Source organism: Protopterus annectens, chromosome 7.part0 (assembly GCF_019279795.1).
Source record: "Protopterus annectens isolate FY-2018-M chromosome 7.part0, PAN1.0, whole genome shotgun sequence".
Lineage (NCBI taxonomy): Eukaryota > Metazoa > Chordata > Ceratodontiformes > Protopteridae > Protopterus > Protopterus annectens.
Window position 1 is genome coordinate 1,752,102,074 of NC_056739.1, and position 20,096 is coordinate 1,752,122,169.

At 38.7% G+C, this 20,096-nt stretch overlaps 1 protein-coding gene across 1 annotated transcript in view; it reads left to right on the plus strand.

Annotated features, from left to right (window-relative positions):
- The first annotated feature begins 3,694 nt into the window (after positions 1-3,694).
- Positions 3,695-20,096, plus strand: part of LOC122807224 (AP-3 complex subunit sigma-2) — a 1,165,940-nt gene continuing 1,149,538 nt past the window's right edge. The window contains exon 1 of the mRNA XM_044078299.1: positions 3,695-3,924. Within this exon, the coding sequence (XP_043934234.1) occupies positions 3,833-3,924 (92 nt within the window). The 5' untranslated portion in view covers positions 3,695-3,832. The remainder of the gene's footprint in view (positions 3,925-20,096) is intronic.

Sequence of the window (20,096 nt, forward strand, 5' to 3'; positions counted from 1 at the left end):
AAAACAAAGTGCCCACAAATTATCACATAAGTGGTAATCCATTAAGTACGGAAGAAGTAATTAGGGACCTGGGGACCCAAGTTGATAGCAATCTCTCATTTGACAACCACGTGGTCAAAGTGGTTAGAAAAACATTTTATATAGCCCACCTAATCATGTAGGGATTCACATCTAGATCAGGGGAGGTCATCGTACCTCTTTACTAATCCCTCATCAAGCCCATAATTGAGTACAATGCCCCTTTTGGGATGTATCTTACCAGACACCTGCAGCAACTGGAAAGAACCCAAAAGTACTTCACCAAGAGGATCAAAGGGCTCAAACAGATGCCATATGCTGCCCGGTTAAAGAAACTCCAGCTCAACTCAGTGGCATACCGCCTGCTCAGAGGCGATCTGTGCCTGAAGTATAAAGCCATGTCCAACCCGGAATTAATGGACATGCTGCACCTCAGAAAATCCAAATCCCATCGAGCTACGTGCTCGAGAGACTTGAACCTCAGCACTGAAATAAATAGGACATGCTGGAGGGACAGATTCATAACCCAGAGGCTCCATTCACTCTGGAATAAAATCCCAGTCCAGGTTAGGCAGAGTCCCTCATTGACTCTCTTCACGAGGAATCTTGATGAGTGGATGGGGGATCGTAGGTTTACCCCGGGTATCACTTCTGTGTCACTGTTAGACAGAGGCACAGTATACTAACGTTGAAAAAGGGCATAGCAAAATTAATTTAAAATGGGTGGCGAAAGCCAAACACACTCTGGCTAGGCTTATAAATGCCCTAGGGCAGATAGCCTAGTATGAACCTATGAACCTAAATGTTCCATCTCTCAAGCCCCTACGTACACTTATAAGGGTATCAGAACTTGCCAGAGATTTGGGATGTATGGCTAGACTTAAAAAAGGCCCTTGTGGTCATTAGGCTAATAAACACGTATGAACCTATTTTTCCCACAGAAGCCGCAGTGGTACAGCAGTAGTGTTTTGCCTTATAACAAGAGGTTCTCCTGTTCGATTCACGGCTGGAGTGCCTTCTGTGTGGAGTCTGCATGTCCCTACCGCAGTTGAGTGGCCTCCGAAAGACATGCGTGAATGGGCGTGCCTTTGCTGAAGGTTGGGCGTCGGGCTGGCAACCTGGCACCATAAAAAATCTACTGCCAATCATTAGCAGACGGGAGTTCCGCTGTGGCGACCCCTAATCGGGAAAAGCCGAAAAGACAAACAAACATTTGCTCCTACCCTTTTCTAAAGATACACCTTCCAGTTCTTTTATCTCTGTTACTATATTAACTACTTCTAGTATGGCTGGTTTAGACTTTGATTTCTATTTCCTAGTTTATACTAATTCTGCGAAGTCAACTAGTTAGGAGTGGTATGTTCAAGAAGCAAAAGTGCTGTAAAGATGCACACCTATATAGCTCTACCAGAAAAGTGTATCTGTTACATAACTCTCAACTCTACAGATTTTCGCAGAATATCCAGATTTTTGTCTCATATTTTTGCTGCATTCCTCCTAAAATCTGTATTTTTCTGGCAAATAGCTGAGGATTGAAGTCATTAAATAATGACAAACGTTTGAGTTTAAGACTCCACATCCTTCAGAAAATTCATGCTAATGCAAAACCTATTATTATATCAACGTTCTAAGTTTGTGAGAGCAATATTTAAAACCTGTCCCTATTTGTCCCCCCATCATTTTAGGCTTGGTCCAGATTTCTTGCTCTAAAACGTTGAGAGATATGATCGTTTAGCACTACAAAGGTACAAACTTTATAAATTGTACCTGGTAGGAAGGAGAATGTACATACTTATGCTCTCAACCCCCACCACCCCACAGTACAAATTTACACGTTACTTTTAATTGCTTTGATTTTGATGACTTTGACCTCCTGCTATGATTTTGAAACTGAGGGTGACAGGCATACTGCCCATGATTTTGACTGAAATTTTAGTTCTGTCCCTCTTAATCACTCATAAAACTAGTGATTTATGGAGAAAATGTGGCAAATTGTGCTTTTAAAGTGACAACAGTTAGAGATATAGACATATTTTACTTTAAAAAAATATATTAATTTGCATTCTCTTATCCTGTCAATTATCTCAATTTTTAACAATGCTAGTATTTTAAAAGTGCCCCTGATTTATTTCTGGACTACGACGGCATGGGTATCAATATTACATATTATACCATGACCCCCCCAAAACGTGCACGCTGATTGGCCAGCGTGCACATTGTAAATCGAGTTATACTAATGGAAAAAGGTCCGGTCGCCGACTTTTTCCGCTAGTATAACTCTATTTTAAACACTGTCTCGCTATGTTAAATGGGTTTAACATAGACACTTTTTTTTAAATAAGCAGCGGAGATCTCCGTTTTTTTAGCTGTCTCGCTATGCTAAACCCATTTAACTTAAAAAGCAACGGAGAAAGCAAGATCTCCGTTGATTTTTTTCGCTATGTTAAATGGGTTTAACATAGCGAGACGTTTTAAAATAAGCAACAGACATCTCCGTTGCTTATTTTAAAACTGTCTCGTTAAACCCATTTAACATAGCTTAAACAGTAAAAAGCAACGGAAGCACAGATCTTACTTTCTCCACAACTCTGATGCAGTACATCAGAACGATGCCAGACATCTGCGGAAGGGCAGTAAACAGGCATTATACTATGCCATTATTTAAGAGTAATAGTTTCTTTTCTTAAATAATGTCATATATAATAGCAATAACCCACTTCTGGGTGTGGGTAATGCTGTATTTACCCACGGTTGGCTTTGTTTGGTCCCTCGGGACCAAACCACGCCAACCGTGGGTAAACCCAGCATTACCTACACCCAGGCGTGGGTTATTGCTATAAGAATGCCCCTTGGACATTTCCCATAGAAAATAAACTAGTTACAATTCACACCCAAGGCACGCTGGAGATAGGTCTGTCAGCTTGCCTGGTAACATCAGGCGATTCCCCAGACACAGTTTACAAATTCCAGGAATCACAACACCTCTAAACAGATGCAGAAATTGATGGCCAACATGCTTACGTAACGTTGACCAAAAAGTAGTTTTATTCCAAAAGAACAGTTAACTTTCTCGCACGGGGCCGCATAACTAGTTGGTCAACGTAAGCATGTTGGTCGTCAGTTTCTGCATCTGTTTAGAGGTGTTGTGATTCCTGGAATTTGTTGTGGGATTCTTTCATTTTGTATTTGTGGTTTCGTGACAGTTTAATTAATGCTTACATTAAAATGCCAAGCAATCTAAGTAGTTAAGAACACACAGCCAGAACCTCTTACCACCGAATACATATTTCTCAACACAGAAAACAGCAACATTAAAACAAACTCCTTAATTCTTGTGGCAATATAACCCGGAGAACAAGGAGAAAAAACACGTCTAAGCCTTATGAAATGTGCCAATCATACGTCATGCAGTCCCAGCAACACCAAACTATGGAAATCCATATCCATCAAGTACGTCACTGTGTACCGTCTCCGCCTTATGGCCGGGTGGCCCATTTTCCCAAAAACTGGGGAATAAGTTACATAACCTATTACAATAGTACTTAGTTCTCTGCAGTGATACAGTCAACATATGCATATATTATAAATGTATTTATAGTGGGTTGCCTATTGTTCCGAATTTCTGTTTCTAAAGGAAAATACGGAAAACTCACACCCCTGCTGTACGTATTTGTCGTTTCACTGTGCGGAAGTGCGCGTATTTGTTGCTAATCAGGATTTCTACAACCTGATTTTATTTGTGTCTTTATCGTTTGTTGACTGATAATTTCTTTTACGTTTGTTAAAAAGGGTTGGACTGTTTGCAGCAGTTGCAATGAGTAGGATTTATCAACAGGGCGCATTACTAAACAAGCCGGTGCATAATGAAAAACTGACTATAAGTTGGCAGCCTTCGGCTCTCCAGAGGTAGGTTCTGGAGTGATGGTGACATGGTATATATTTAGTAATAATTGTTTCTTGGGTTATACAAGTAAAACAGTCATTTTCTCCCCGTGCAGTCTTCTTCTCCGGAGTAAGGGTTGCAAACATAGAAACACTGTTTTACACGAACAGCCCTGACTTAAACACTTTCTTAAACTTTTTGTAAGCCGCTTCCTGGTGTACTGCCAGAGTTTTCATGGTAGAACTACATTCAGATCTGCTGTTCGTTAGTATTGTTCTGCTATATTGATGGGCTGCATTTGTGTGTTTTGTTTGATTTTTAACTGGGTGCCTTTCATACCTCTTAATTTCTTCCTCGTTATAAGAGGCATATCTTATTTTGACTCTTAAAATGCTCTGATTCATGGTGTTCCTTAAAAGAGTTTGGTATAAATACATTGTTGAGAATGTGTAAACAGATATCCTTGTTAAACAATCTAAAGCAATTCTGAGTAATTGTACTTCATTAAAATAATAGTTTTTTTTTTTTTTGTCAAAATAATTATTCTTATGTGTGAGGGAACAATTCATTACTATGTTATGATCTTCCTAGATGAAGTTGTTACTAAATGTTCCTCATTTTGCCCATTTGTTCTAAATTCTAAGAGGTAGTGGTCCATATTTTAGAGATAGACAGTTTATATCAGAGCTGCATTAAGCTCATAGCCCCTTGACTGGAGACTCCAGAAGGCAGCCTTCCAAAAACAGTTAATAACAGACTGCATCCGAAATATATAAATATGCAAACAACATGTACATTAATTGCCATCAAATACTGTTTCCTTTTAGCTACATAATTTCTTATACAAGCACGATAAATTGAATAGTAGTGACAACTGTAAAGGAAGAAATTAACCAATTCATTCAGAGATGCAGGGATGAAACTGCCCATTTTGTAAAATAAAGTATCCGTTTTGTGCAACCAAGACCTCATAACATTCATCAGCATAGTTGTCAAATGAAAAAGGAAATTTTTGGATGTGAGAACCTTGTAAGTAAACCATCCTTAGAATGGAATAAGTGATATTTTATTTGGATCTCATTGGTACAGAGGTATACTTACTATACCAACTTGCATATAATGGAATTTTGTAGATGAGAAGGGTATAAAATGATTAATTTGTTGTGCAAAGATGTATTTTATTAAGGTCATTACCCAGTTAAAATGAAACTGATTGCATAACCTCATTAGTCCCGCATCACTTGTATGGTGCATAGTAGTCCATTTGTTTTATTTGCCATCAGATCTGAAGTGTACCATGCAAGCAATAGCTGATTACAAAAATCACCATAAGGGCATTTATAAGCCTAGCCCAGGCTTTGTGGCTTTAGCCACCTTTAGGATACTAGGATACTTATTTTGCATTGCCTCTGGCCCTCTGTCACTCAGTGACACTGGTATAATCCCTGGGGTATATCGATCATCCATCCTCCATTCTCTTGAACAAAGCCAGCGAGGTGCTCGTGTGCTGCCTGTACCGGGATTTGGTTCCATTTCACACAGCATAGAAGTCTGTGGGGTGATCTGTCTCCAGCACGTCCCTATTTAATAACCGGTGGTCAAGGTTTAGTAAGTCGCCCTTGTAGTTCTGAGGGATCTAGATTTTTTGAGGTGAAGCATGTTCATTGCAGTGGAATGTGTACACTACCCTCCACTATTGTAGCTGATGCAGTATCTGGGCTCCACTGATTTTGTGTTGATGCATCCTGCTATTTCAGTGTTCCATTGTTTGCTTTGCACCAGAGTAATGGAGGAGAAATAGAAACTTGCCATATCTAAACATGTACATAGTTAATTTTTCTGGTATTTTTTTTTTCCCTGCTGAGCTGATTGTGAAATTGATAGTGGTGTTGGTGGACATTGTACACAGGTTTCTGAGTCTTTTCCAAACTCATACATCACATCAGTAGATAAAAAGTGGCAGAGATTGTAAACAAAAGCTCACAAAGTAAATTGTAACAGGGTTAAACTAATGTGCACTGCCAAGGCAAATAGAACAAAAAGAGATATTCTGTAGGTAATGCAGGAGTGCAGAGTATAGACAGGAGGGAACATCTAGTCTAGAGTGAGAACATATTACTAAAAAAAAATGTCATTACTCTTGTGTGCAGTGTCAACACTGCTTTAGAATAAGTGAGCCTTAAAGCAATACATGATCACACACATTACACAAATGAGGAATCCAGAAATGGCATGAAATGATCACTAGAAAAGGGCAGAGATGAACTGCTGAAGGAAAAGGATTAGAGTACGGATGAAGAAACTGATGAAATTACAATGGAAGATTGTATTACATGGTGCCTTGTTTGCAAAACCTGCTTATTCTCTCTGTGTTTGTGTGGGTTTTCACCAAACGTAGTGATTTCCTCCCATTCCCCAGGGACGTACTATAAGTGAACTGGCACTGCCCTGAATTGTCCATAGGTGTCTTTGCAGTGTTGGAGTGAGCATGTCTGAACATCTTTCAATGGGTTGTTACCATACCTCTCAACTTCTTAGAGCAAGAACCCTGGACAAAGCCATAAATAAAAGTGGGACAAAGGCCCAAAAATATTTAAATATTGCTCTTATAGCCTTAGAAAGTTCATAGAACAACAGGTTTTATATTGGCATGAATTTTCTGAAGGGTATGAAGTCTGACACTCAAATCTCTGTCATTATTTTCTAACTTCAACCTTTAATGATTTGCAATTAATTTACCAGAAAACCACAATTTTATGAAAAACTAGCCATGAATATGAGGCAAAAATCTGGACATTCTGCGAAAATCTGTACAGTTGAGCAGTATGGTTGGCACCCATATGGGAAATTTTATTTCCTACTGTCCATTGACTGTTACAATAGAGTCAAGCTCCCCTATGACCCTGAATTAGATTAAGCAGGTAGTCAGGGAATCAGTGACATGCTGTGTCAGGTGTAGGGAATGACTTTAGTTTATGTACAGACTATATTTGGCTTCACAGTGGACAGACATAATCAAGTTTCATTGCATATGATAAGACCGTGCCCCATATGGTTGTGTATGAGGTGTGGTTACAGATGAGGCACAGCACAGAGCAGTGGAACTAATAAGGGTTTGCAGGGAAATATTCAACATAGAGTCTTCACTGAGGCATTGTTGGTGTTGGGTGCATTAGTGAGCGGCTGAAGCCTTGGTATTTGGAAAAGATTACGTAATGGTATGTGGTCACAGAAATGCAAGGAAAATTCATAGGTGACATGCCACAGCTCTGAAACATCTTTATCTGGTTGCAAATTATATCCTCAATGCTGGGTTAGGTGAGTATGTCAAACAAGAACTCAGTTAAGCTAAAACTTGACAAGGAAGAGGTGCAGCTTTATATAGAGAGATCTGCTGGAAAGGAGACCACAGTATAAGAGGGAATGAAAGAAACAAGATGGGAAGTAGAGAGTAAAGGATTATGCTTTATGGTACCAGAAGCTTTCTAAATAGTATGGTATATTTTTACAGTGAGGCGCATACGGATCTTGCAGTTACAACAGAAACATGAAAAACAAAATACAGGGACTGAGATATGGTGTTACATGGATTTAGGATGTGTAGAAGACAGGAAGAACAAAGCTATGACTAGATGGCATCGTTTACTAAAGATGGAGCAAAAGATAAATTTGAAGAGACTGGTAACAAAGGAAAGACTGACACGTTGACTTGATTGTTGAACAGGGAAGCTGGGGATTTATTATAGATAGCTGCGGTATACAGACTGCCAGTTTCAGGAGGTAATGCTAATCACAGACTCACAAGTAGACTATTAAAGGACAAAGAGGAGGACAGCCATAGCTCTCAATCTGTCAGGGAGGCAGGGACAGATCTTGACAGAAGCAGAGACAAATCCAGAAATAATCAAGGACATAATATTAGTACAATTAACTTGATACATTGAAAGAACATACAAATGTAAATTAATATGCATTTTCTGGAGCATAAGAAGTCTATAACTCTAATTATTAAGTGTAATGTGTAGATCAGAGTGTGTGATATACCTTTAAGAAGCTCTCCAGTGAGTCAGCACATGCATATAAATACTGAGCACGTGCAAGCAAGAGCCCCATGTCAGAGTGTGACCATGCAAGTATGTAGTCAGTCAAAGTTAAATGCTCCTGCTATCCATCCTGATGTATTTGTAAACAATAAACTACTTAAACGAACACCCAATCCTTAGCGTGTTCTTAATGTACATAAGAGTGACATGGCGTCAGAAGTGGGATCCAGAGTTACAGCCATGAGACAGACTGTTAAAGCTGGAGAAATATACAGGAGTGGATCATTCCTATTGCTCAAACAACTCCCAAAACAAGTCAGAAACAAATTCCAGGTACTAAAACTTGCTTAAATGATTTCTTTTGCTATAAATATAAAACAAAGTACTCAGAATGCTCAAAACAAATTTCTAGTTAAACAAAATGTCCAAACCTGTGACATATTAATAAAAATATTCAAAATAATTACGAAAATGTTTGAAACAATATCCAAATCGCATAAAATGTACAAAAAAGGGAAAACAGTTGTATTTTTTCACTATGTGCTACTTTTCCATATAAACTAAAGCTATTCAAAATATCCAAAGTGTGCAAAATGTTTGCAAGTGTGTGCAGTATTACAGTGCAGTTATTTCACAAAGTAAAGTTGTTTCAAATGATATTTCGCAGAGTACAGCTGTTTCAAGGCATATTTCGCAGAGTACAGTATTTCAAAGAGTTAATTGGGCATTTAAATATTATTGCAAGTACCTGGTGTGTGTGAATGTTTGTACATAATTACAAGGGCTATTTTGTATTGTGTTTTACTATAATCTGTGGGCATAGCAGAAGGGTTTTGCAGACCCGCACCACTTGTGTTTGATAACAATATTGCAGAAAATTGGAGAGTGTTTGAACAGGAGTACGATATTTTCATACAAGCTGCTTTTTCTGGCAAAGAAGCACGTACAAAGACATTTATTCTGTTTAATTAAGCTGGTTCAGAGGCCATTGAAAGAGAGTGTTCATTTGTGTATACACCTGCTGTGTTTGCAGGGAAGGGGAAGACAGCCATATAGTGGTACCGGCTGAAACAAGGGAAGACTCAGTGTGTTAAAACTTAATTTTAGAGAATGTATAACTCCCAAACAGATATTACAATGGAAAGGCACTTATTTTACACAAGGGATCAAAAGCCTGGTGAAACTTTTGCTGCATATATAACTAACTTGAGAAACAAGGCTAAAATGTGCAGATCTGGTGAACTGATGGATGAGTTGGTAAAGGACAGGCATATATATGGTATTAATAATGACATAGAAAGATTTTGCTTCGAGACAATGATTTAACGTTGAATAAGGCCATTGAGATTTGTCAGATATACAAGCTTACACAAAAACACACAAGTATGCTTAAAAATGAGAATAGCTGTGGAAGGCACAGTGACAAAGCTCATATAGATAGTATGCAGCATGTGATTAAAAGAAACAGGCCCAGGCACATGTCCTGTAACAGTCCTTGGGAAAGCTGAGTCTTTCCAGCAAATTCCAGAGCATGCTCAGTGAATCATAAGGGTGAGTCAGCATAGTCCAGAATGTCTGCCTCCACCCATCTTCATAGTCAACTGTCGTAATTGTGGTGGTAATCATGAACCCAGAAGAGAAAAGTGCTTAGCGTTTGGTCAGCACTGTCATTCTTGCAATAAGTGGAATCATTTCAAAAGGTTTTATAAATCAAATAAGGCACATTATTTTATTAAAAGAGGGCAGAGGGCATTCCAAGAAGCAAGCCAGTCAATTAGAAACCTACAACCTTACTTTTTATGTTGCTGGTGTGTCTGTGCTTGGTGAAACAGTCAATGCAGTAGATTCATGGGCAAAGAATGAAGTATTTTGTACTGTTTGGAATAATGGGAGTTCTGTAGAGCTCAAAGTAGATAAAGGCTCAAAGTGCAATGTTATATCTGCAGAAACATTTGCTAGAGTAAAAGCTGCAGAACAACTTGATTTGACAAAGTATGCGAAGCTTGTTGCTTATGGTGGTGAAGATATTTAAACCAAAGGCTCAGTAGTGCTTTCATGTTACTCTGCTGGGAGCAGCTATGACTTTCAATTTTTCATAGTCAAGAGACACGTGCAATCATTATTAGGCCTCAGAGACAGTTTGAAAATGGGACTGCTTTCACTTAATAAATATAAGGCTGCATGAGAACACCTCAAATTTCTCCCACACTATTTTTTCTGAGTATGTTGATATTTTTGCAAACTGGGCAAACTACCAGTTGTGTACTCTATGAAGTTAGACCCAGAGGTCTGCCCAGTTATCAGACCAGCACAGAAAGTTCCAGTAGCTATGCAGAGCAGAGTCAAAGCCAAGCTAGACAAAATGGTGCAGCAAGGAGTAATTTGCCCAGTTGACGAACCTTCTGAATGGGTATCCTCCAGTAGTAGCTCATAAGAAAAGCTCAGATGATATCAGAATTTGTATTGATACAAGAGACCTGAACAAAGTATTAAAAAGGCCTCATCGTCCAATGTACACAGTCAGAGGTTGCTGCCCTCATGCCAAATGCCACTGTTTTTTTCTGTCTTAGATGCAAAGAGCTAATTTTGGCAAATTTTGCTTGACTGAAAATCTTCATTGTTAACCACATTGGAAAATGCAGATTTCTGAGAATGCCATTTGGAATACATTCTGCCAGTGAAGTCTTTCTGTGTGCAATGGAGCAAATTTTGTCTGGATATCCCTGTGCTATTATAGCTGATGATATTCTAGTAGGAGGCAGTGGTGAAGTCGAACATGATAGAAACCTCAAGAAATTCTGGAAAGAGCATGTGATGTGAATCTTAAGCCAAACCCTCAGAAGTGCATATTCAGGCTGTGAGAAGTTACTTATGTTGGTCACTTGTTTACCAGTTCAGGTTTATGACCAAATCCTTCAAAGCAAATATCATTTCTCGAGATGCCAGTTGCAGACAGTGTCCAAGCCCTATGTTTTTCTAGAATGGTCAACTATCTAGGCAAGTTCATTCCAGATTTAAGTCAACTTTCAGCTCTCTTAGCAAAGCTGACGTGGAAAGATGAAATTTGGTCATGGTCAGAACAGCACCAAAGAGTATTTGATGTCCTGAAGGAGAAAATTGCTAGCCCACCAACTCTCGGCTTCTGTGATGTTCACAAACTCTTTCCTGTGATGCTTTTAAATTTGGTGTAGGTGCAGTCATTCTTCACGAGGATAGACCAGTAGCCTATGCATTGAGAACTCTTACCCAGACTGAGATGCAGTGTGCCCACATCGAGAAAGAGCTTTTGGCAGTTGTGTTTGCATATTCGAAGTTTTATGATTATATTTATGGTTGACCTATCTAGAGTGAAACTGATCACCAACCTCTAGTTACTATTTTGAGAGCCTATGCATACAGCTCCAGTTAGACTGCAACTTATGATGCTCAAATTGCAAAAGCACAATTTCAATCTTGCTTACACTAAAAGCAAACTTGTCTATCTTGCTAATACTTTATCCAGATCGCCCAGAAAAAAACACACAACAGAATAACAATGAGCAACTTGATTTTGAGGTCATGGAAGTGAGAAGTTTTTCTTCCCCACGTTTTGATTATCTCAAAACTCACAGCTTCATATCTAATTCTCCAGTAGCTAAACCTCTTTATCAGTCAAGGATGGCCTTCAGTGCAGTCTTGTTTACCAGTAGAAGTGCAACCTTATTTTCCATACAGAGATGGGATCTTGTCAGACAATAGTATCCTCGTAAAAGGTCCTAAAGTGATTATTCCAAAATCCTTGCAACAAGAGTATATTAAGATCTTGCATTGTGGCCACCCAGGAACTGATTCTACCAAAAGAAGGTCGAGAGGTCTAGTATTTTGGCCTTCTATGTCAAGAGATATTGAGAAAGTACTTTCATCTTGTTCAGTATGCAATAGAACAAAGCTGCATCAACAAAAATAACTACTTCAGCCAAATTCCTGAACTACTTTAGTTGACAATAGCTACAGATATCTTTGAGTGGAATAGTCAACATTATTTGGTGTTAGTAGACCCTTATTCAAATTGGTTCTAGATTGACCTACTTCTTAATCTAACTTCCAATACTGTCATTACTAAATTGGAGCAACATTTTTCTGTCCATGGTAGTCCACACAAAGTTATTTCTGATAAGTTTAAGCGATTTTGTAGAAGAGTGGGATTTTGTTCATATTATGAGTACTACTGAATACCTTCAGTCAAACGACTTGGCAGAACGTGCAATTCACAGTGCAGAACAGCTGTTAGAGAAATCCAGACATAACGATTACAGATGTTTTTCTAAACCTGTTAAATATCAGAAACATTACTTGTGATAAAGATCATAGTTCACCTGCCCAGAGACTTGTGTCGAGACAAATCATAACCATACTACCAATCAGCAGTAATTTCTTGGTTCCAAGTGCTAAGAACAACAAACCAGTAAAAGCCCAAGCGTGTGTCCCAGATGTCTTACTGTGATAAAACCAGCAAACCACTCTGTTCTTTACAAAAAGGAGAGAGAGTGAGGATGCAGACGTCAAAAGGTTTTGATCACATCGGATTTGTGAAAGGTTTGTGTCGAGATCATGCATTGTGGAATCACAAGGAGTGGAATTCAGACGAAATTGGTAACATTTGTTACCAGTGTTCGAGCCAGTGTTTACAGCATCTTGAGTGTGACAAAGACTCTAGTGCTGAGTGACTTGTCCAGTGTTCCTGTTTAGAGAAAATTCCGTCAGCAATCCCCATTCCTGAGAAAATCCCTGAAACTCCTAAAGCAGAACATTTCCCAGTGACTGTCCTTGTTGCTAAACCCAGTCCAAACTATTATGTCATGAGACCAGGCCGCATCTCAAAACCTAGTTCTAGATGCACCGTAACCTGGACATGACTGTTTTTCTTTATTAGTGACTGCAAGCCTATCAAAATGTCATTGTTTGTATGAGGCAGCTCAGTAAAGATGGAGGATGTAGATCAGTGTGTGTGATATACCTTTAAGAAGCTTTCCAGTGAGTCAGCACATGCATAAAAGTACTGAGCATGTGCAAGCAAGAGCCCCATTTTGAGTGAGCATGCAAGTATGTAGTCAGTCAGTCAGAGTTCATTCAAGTTTAGTGTTCCTGCCATCCATCCTGATGTATTTGTATACAATAAACTACTTAAATGAACACTCATACCTCAACGTCTTCATAATGCACATAAGAAGAGCAACAAATGTACTGCCTTTTCTCCAAAAGTTAGCAGTTTTAGGAGTGATTAAGAGGGACAGAACTAAAATTTTGAGTTGAAATCAGGGAAGTCCTTGAAAATCAGGGATAGTTGAGAAGTATGGCTGTGGTTATTGTGTAATTTAGTCTTCCAGCCATAAAATGGGAAGTGCCCATACCTACAGGGTTAGGAGGGGGTTGGAAAGAGAATAAGATCTCCAGCCATGAAGTGGAATGTCCTTGACTTCCCCCATACTAAAGTAGAGCAGTGGCAAGAGGCTAAGCTGAATGGGCCACTGCCTTACCGATATCACACAGATGTATGGTTTACAATCCCTGGAGTAATAATGGGCATAGTGTACATGTAGAGCTTTCATTCAGTGGTTGTAGAAGGACTTAAGTAATTACAGGCCTGTTGGTGTCAGTCTTCTTGTGGGGAAAGTCAGCTCATATTTGTAGATTCCTGGATGGGGAGGTGAGAACATTGACAGCACACCTATCTTGTTTGAGTCCAGCTTGATTTGGCTGTGTAACTAGGTTACCACCAAAATGAAACTTTGTCTGCATTATGTGTTTGGGCTTAAGAAAGGCATTTTGAGACCGTTTCATCTGAAGTTGGTAGGAAAATTAACAGATTAAACACCACTTACAGAGGACATTTCCCCATTCGTTATCCTTACAAAATCTACAAGTCAGATACACCCCCAGGGTACTATCTTCCAGACCTAAGCCCCCAAATAAAATCCCCATTCTGCACTCAGTGCTTGGTAGTATTAATTGGACTGCATTACTCTCTCTTTCTAATGATAACACTGTCATTAGTAAACGGAGACTTACTGCCCTCACTTTAGGGCACCCACTTCCCAGTGATCTCAAGGTTACTGAAAGACCCCAAAACTAAATGGCTGAACAAAGAACTTAAATCTTTAATCAAGCTACTTGACCCCACTTCCAACAACCTTGACCATTATAAACCTCTGAGGAACATGACCAAACAGACCAACCTTAGAATCAAAACTTAGCATCTACTATCTAAACAAACTTCCCTTGTTCACTCCCCTAATCATTTCTTTTAGGAACTTAAACAGGAAGATCCTCTCTGAATGAATTATCCAATGTTGGGTACATAACCTGCCGATCTTGTAATCTTACACCGTTTCCTCCAGAGAATTCTCAAGCCTTCCCACATCCTCACCTACCTACAATGCTGCCCCACAACAAACGCAGCCTCTTTCCAACTATTTACTTCTCAAAACTTACATCTAAGCAAATTTTAACCCTAGTTGAACAGATTCGTATTGCCTCACCACGTGGTTCTGACATCTGCCCTTTGTTCTTGTACCACTGCAGAAATTTCATCACCATCCCTCTTAAGCACATTTGCCTCAACACAAATACTATGACATATATTTGGAAATCATCTTTTATTTGATCAGCACCAAGAGAAACAAAGCCCTTTTCCTTAAGTCACTTCCAGACCATTTCCACCTCTATCATCTTTGGTAAAATCTTGAAAAATTCATAGGTAATCAACTTGCCTATAAAAATGCCATCAGCTGTCCATCAAACAGCATGGATTCTGGGCTGGTAAGAGCACAGTGACTGCTCTGTGCACCCTGACTTTTAACATCTTATCTATTATGGATAAAGAAAATCTTACTGGAGCACTGCTCACTGACTTAACCCATGCTTTTGACATGGTGAACAATCCAATTGTACTTTTCCATCTACAAGACATTGGGGTCAGCCCTGATGCCACTACATGGATCAAAGACGGTCTGTCCAACTGTTCATTCAGGTAAAGATAGGACGTAGTCATTTCAACAGTTCCCTCATTTCACTCTGGAGTGCCACGGGGTTCTATTCTAGCACCATTTCTATTCTAAATCTATAGCAACAAACTTCTGTTAGACCTTCCTTATTTATCACTATTACTTTATGCACATTGTATGGTCATCTATAAGTCTGAGACCTTACTTTATATAATTTTATATAATTGAAACTCAACTTCAAAAGGACCTTCTCTAGCTAAACTCCAGTGAGAAAATAACATCCTTGTTATTTGGTACCCATAAAGATTATCCTGATCTCCCAGTCCTTTGATATCCTTGACTGTGCTAACAATTCTGTTGAAACCAACACCTGTTTTAGATATTTGTTGATCGGGCTAAACCAATCACTAAACTTCCATGAGCACACAGAAAAGCTGCGAGCCAATATCAACATTCAGCTTTTCTGGGCCAACAAAATATCTCTGTTCATCTCACATCCAGCAAGGGCTGTTATAGGAAATGACATTTTCTTTGCCCAATTTGAGTATATGGTCTTCCTTTGTTTGCATCGGCTTCTGTCAACAACACTACCACCCTTCAAACCTTTTCCAATAAAATACATGGAATTATCACCACTGCCTTACTTTTTCAAAGTTGCAGGCCTGAACCCATCATCTTCTTAGTTCCCTACTCTTCAAAATACTCGAAACTTAACACCCCCTATTATCTCTCTCTTAAACTTCCAACACTTATAACCTAGGAAGCTATGACAGGTCTGGTCCCTCCCTTCAAACCCCTTCTATCAAACTGCAATCTACTAGCTTTTGCTTTTCTGCACTGGCCCCAGAACTATGGCAGTCACTTCCTCCTGATTTAACTGATCACACAAATACTATCTTTCCAGGCCATAGTTCAAACAGTACTTAATAAAACAGTTTGGATGCAACTGTCTCTCTAAAGGATATGTCACATAAACTGATATGTCCAGCTAAGTAGTGCCTTTACCTGTCATATACTTGATCCTATGATTAAGTCAGTTATCCTAAACTGTGATTCAGCTTACCAAACCATTACTGCTCTAAAGCTACTACACATAATCTAGTCCCCTCTTTATTTGCTGGTCTCCATTAGCTTTCCTACCCAAGCTACTACTGCCCATATTGCCATAATTTCTGCTTTCCTACCCAAGCTACTACTGCTCATATCGCTACAATTTCTACTACCCTGACTTTAAATCTATTCTCCCTTTTTCTGTTCCATTTACGTAACTGTAATTGTATTAGGTTTTTTAGATTTTCTATGTGCATATTGTTTGTCAGAGTTTCTGTGCTTGCTTACAAAAGTAAACCATTATTTATATACTGTACATTGTTTTTTTACATTATGATGTAACCTGGGCTGAGCCTATAATTGTTTGATTAGTGTTCTACTCTGGTAAACAAATTTAAATCAATCAATTTAATTAGGTAAATTTACTGTTTACCTGATCCATTTCCACCACAACCCAGACACAAAGGTAAATAAGCTGTATGGTTAGAAGTGATATGACAGTTTTTTTCATTTGTGAGCTATGGCAACAATGTAGACAAATGCACAAGTATAACAACAGCTGTATACTTAAGGAATATAATAACCAGAACATAGTACAGGCTGCATGAAGCCCTTCTACAATAAATACAATGGTTAAAGATTTTAGTTGAAAATATTTTCCCTGGGTGTAACAAATGCAATGAGAAATTATAAAGTTTACATGTTCTTTCTTAATACAACCACAGTGTAACCAAAATTATTTAATTTAAAGACATCAAGATTAAGATGGAATGCTATGTTAAAATTATTTATAGAAACAGTGTCAGTAGTCAGAGTAGTCATATGAGGAAAAAGTAGTTTAGTAAGGAGGTTGTAATGTTGATTTAGAGTGATTCAGTGGGTGGTAACTGTGATGCCTGTGCCCTGACCCAGTAATCAAGGAGCCTCAATCTCACCACTTACACAAGTGAGAGGTGTCCACATTGGGAAGGATAACAAATACACACACAGTACAGTACAGTACAATTTCACTTAAGAGCACACAGAGATCACAGTCAGTGTGGGGCTGGGTTATCTCTTTCTCTCCAGATCCCCAATAAGACTCCCCCTTGGCACAGCTATAGGGTACAGTTCTCAGCCTAGTGGTCAAGCTAAAACCTCAAGCATGCTGTCTATCCAACTATGTCCCTTCCTGCCAGGCTATAAGGTAGTTCTCACCACCAACAATCACTGATATCAGCTGCTAATAAGGCCCTTACCAAGGAGTGTCCAATTATTACTGTGCAATGTTGTTTTCCAAATGGTAAGTGTGACTGAGCAGCAAGGCTTATTTGGAGTGGCTTGGTACAGTATCACTATATACTTGCAGTGTACTTTAGAGCTTAAATTATCTTTACACAAAACAGCCACAATCAAAAGGTTTAAAAATATTTAATAAATAATAAAAACACAAAACAATACTTCTTACTACACAGTGCTAGTCAAGAGTTCAGAGATCACAGAAAAATGCTTAAAATGATCAGTAGAATAGTTTTGACATCAATACAGAAAAACACTAGTCTAATCTTCCTATTTCCTAACTATTTCTAAGAGAGACTTACATACAGATACAGGAAGAGTGCTGATGAGTTGGATGTTCTCAAGATAAAACCAAAAATCTCTCTCTGTCTCTGAGCAAGTCCTTTAAATTGATAATACATCCTGCTGACTCATTTTAGATTACATCATTCTTAACAATTCTCTGTTTTCCCAGGCTAACAAACTCTACATTAACATTTCTTAGTAAGCTTGCACCTGGTCAGGAAACTACAGCAATTAAAGACGTTATATATGTAAAATCTAAAGTCAGCTATATCGTGTTTGATCTGCTGTAGATGATATCACTCCCTAGCTTCAGACCCTGCATTATATTTATCTAATGTAATGTGAATGTATTATCTTTTGCAGTGGGTTGTCCCACCATCCTCTTTCCATTCTCCATGTATACTACCTCTGAATTTGCACTGACATTGACTTTGGAGAAATGTAATGAATGCATTTCCCTTTCCTTTGAGTTGTTGTGACCTCAGAAATTGTGTATGCAGAGACTGGGAGTGTGACAGCAGAACCCACATTGGAGGATGCAAGGGGGGATTCCAGCTTTGTTGTTTCTGTATTTCTGTTACAATAGTCAGAAAGTCAGTGTGGTCCGACTTCAGTACATGCATCTTCAATCATACACAATAAACCACAACATTTTAGTTTTACAGTAATAACACTTTGTAAGTGCAGTTTTAAAGCATTGGAGCGTCTTATGCAACATACAACAGCACACTCTGATCTGTGTGTGTGTGTGTGTGTGTGTGTGTGTGTGTGTGTGTGTGTGTGTGTGTGTGTGTGTGTGTGTGTCTGTATAATGTGTGTGTATGTAATCTTTTTAAATTTAGTATATAATCACTTTAAATTGTCATAGTCTCATATCAGATGTCACATTTATGCCAGACCTATAAGGAAAACAATTTTGACAGGTAAATTTACTGTACTTCTCAAGTGTTTTGCAAAAGGCAAATGCTATTTGCTCAGTTGATGTATGAGTAAGCATTTTATTCAGATATGAGGGTTTATTTATAACCCTATGTGGATTTATGACTGTTGGCACGTCTTTCAAGAAACTCACAGTGACATCATCATTTGCTTTTTCTATGTTCTCTTTTACATGTGTATTTGCAGCTGTCAGCCTTTTATCTGGACTGGTTTGATGATATCCACATTTGCTGGCTCACTACCACTACTCTCAGACCATGGCTTAAGTAAAGAATGCTTACCGATAAGAGTGCCTTCCATTAATAACCGTGATGTTTGACCCTTACATATTTTATGAAGTAGAGCACTTGATTAAATAAATCATGGTATCTGTTACTCATACACCTGCATGGACCTTTCTCTGTAGAAGGAATGCTTATTGGCATCAGCAGATAGTTTCTCCTTCTAGCATCCTCTCCTTATAGTTAGCATCCTCTCCTTATAGTTACTTTTTTGAGAATTTAGGGACTTCTGAAGATATATTTCCAGATCACATATCTGCACATCTACACCCCCTCAAATCTCCCAAGAACAAGCCCTCAAGGTACTATCCAAAGCCAAGAACACTTCTATTTTTCCGGATACCATACCATGTTGTTTGTTGGTCAGTCTGAAACATGACTTTGTCAGACCCTCTACATTGTGTTGGTGTCCAAACAGGCTTCATGTCAGATGAATGGAGGACAGCAAAGGTGAGCTATAACCTGTGTAATTACAGACCCATAAGCATAAGTAACTTTATCTGTAAGGCTATAGAAAGGATCATTATGGAATTAATAAATAGGGGCATACAGTGCTATAAAAAGTGTACGCACCCCTGTTAAAATGCCAGGTTTTTGTGATATAAAAAAATGAGACCAGAGTAAATCCTTTCAAAACTTTTCCGACCTTTAATGTGACCTATAACATGTACAATTCAATTAAAAAAACTGTTTGGGGAAAAATATAAAAAATAAAAAATGTACAATAAGCTGGTTGCATAAGTGTGCACACCCTTAAACTAATACTTTGTTGAAGCACCTTTTGATTTAATTACAGCATCCAGTCTTCTTGGGTAGGAGTCTATCAGCATGTCAAATCTTGACTTGGCAATATTTGCCCACTCTTCCTTGCAAAAGTGCTCCAAATCTGTCAAATTGTGAGGGCATCTCTTGTGTACAGCCCTCTTCAAGTTACCCCACAGATTTTCTATTGGATTTAGGTCTGTGCTCTGGCTGGGCCATTTCAAAACTTTAATTTTCTTCTGGTGAAGCTATTCTTTTGTTGATTTGAATGTATGCTTGGGGTCATTGTTGTGTTGAAAGGTAAAATTCTTCTTCATCTTCAGCTTTCTAGCAGATGCCTGAAGGTTTTGGGCCAAAAGTGACTGGTATTTGAACTGTTCATAATTCCCTCTATCTTGACTAAAGCCCCAGTTCCAGCTGAAGAAAAGCAACCCCAAAGCATGATACTGCCACCACCATGCTTCACTGTGGGGATGGTGTTCTTTTGGTGATGCAAAGTATTGTTTTTGTGCCAAATGTACCTTTTGGAATTGTGGCCAAAAAGTTCATCCTTGGGTCTCATCAGACCATAACA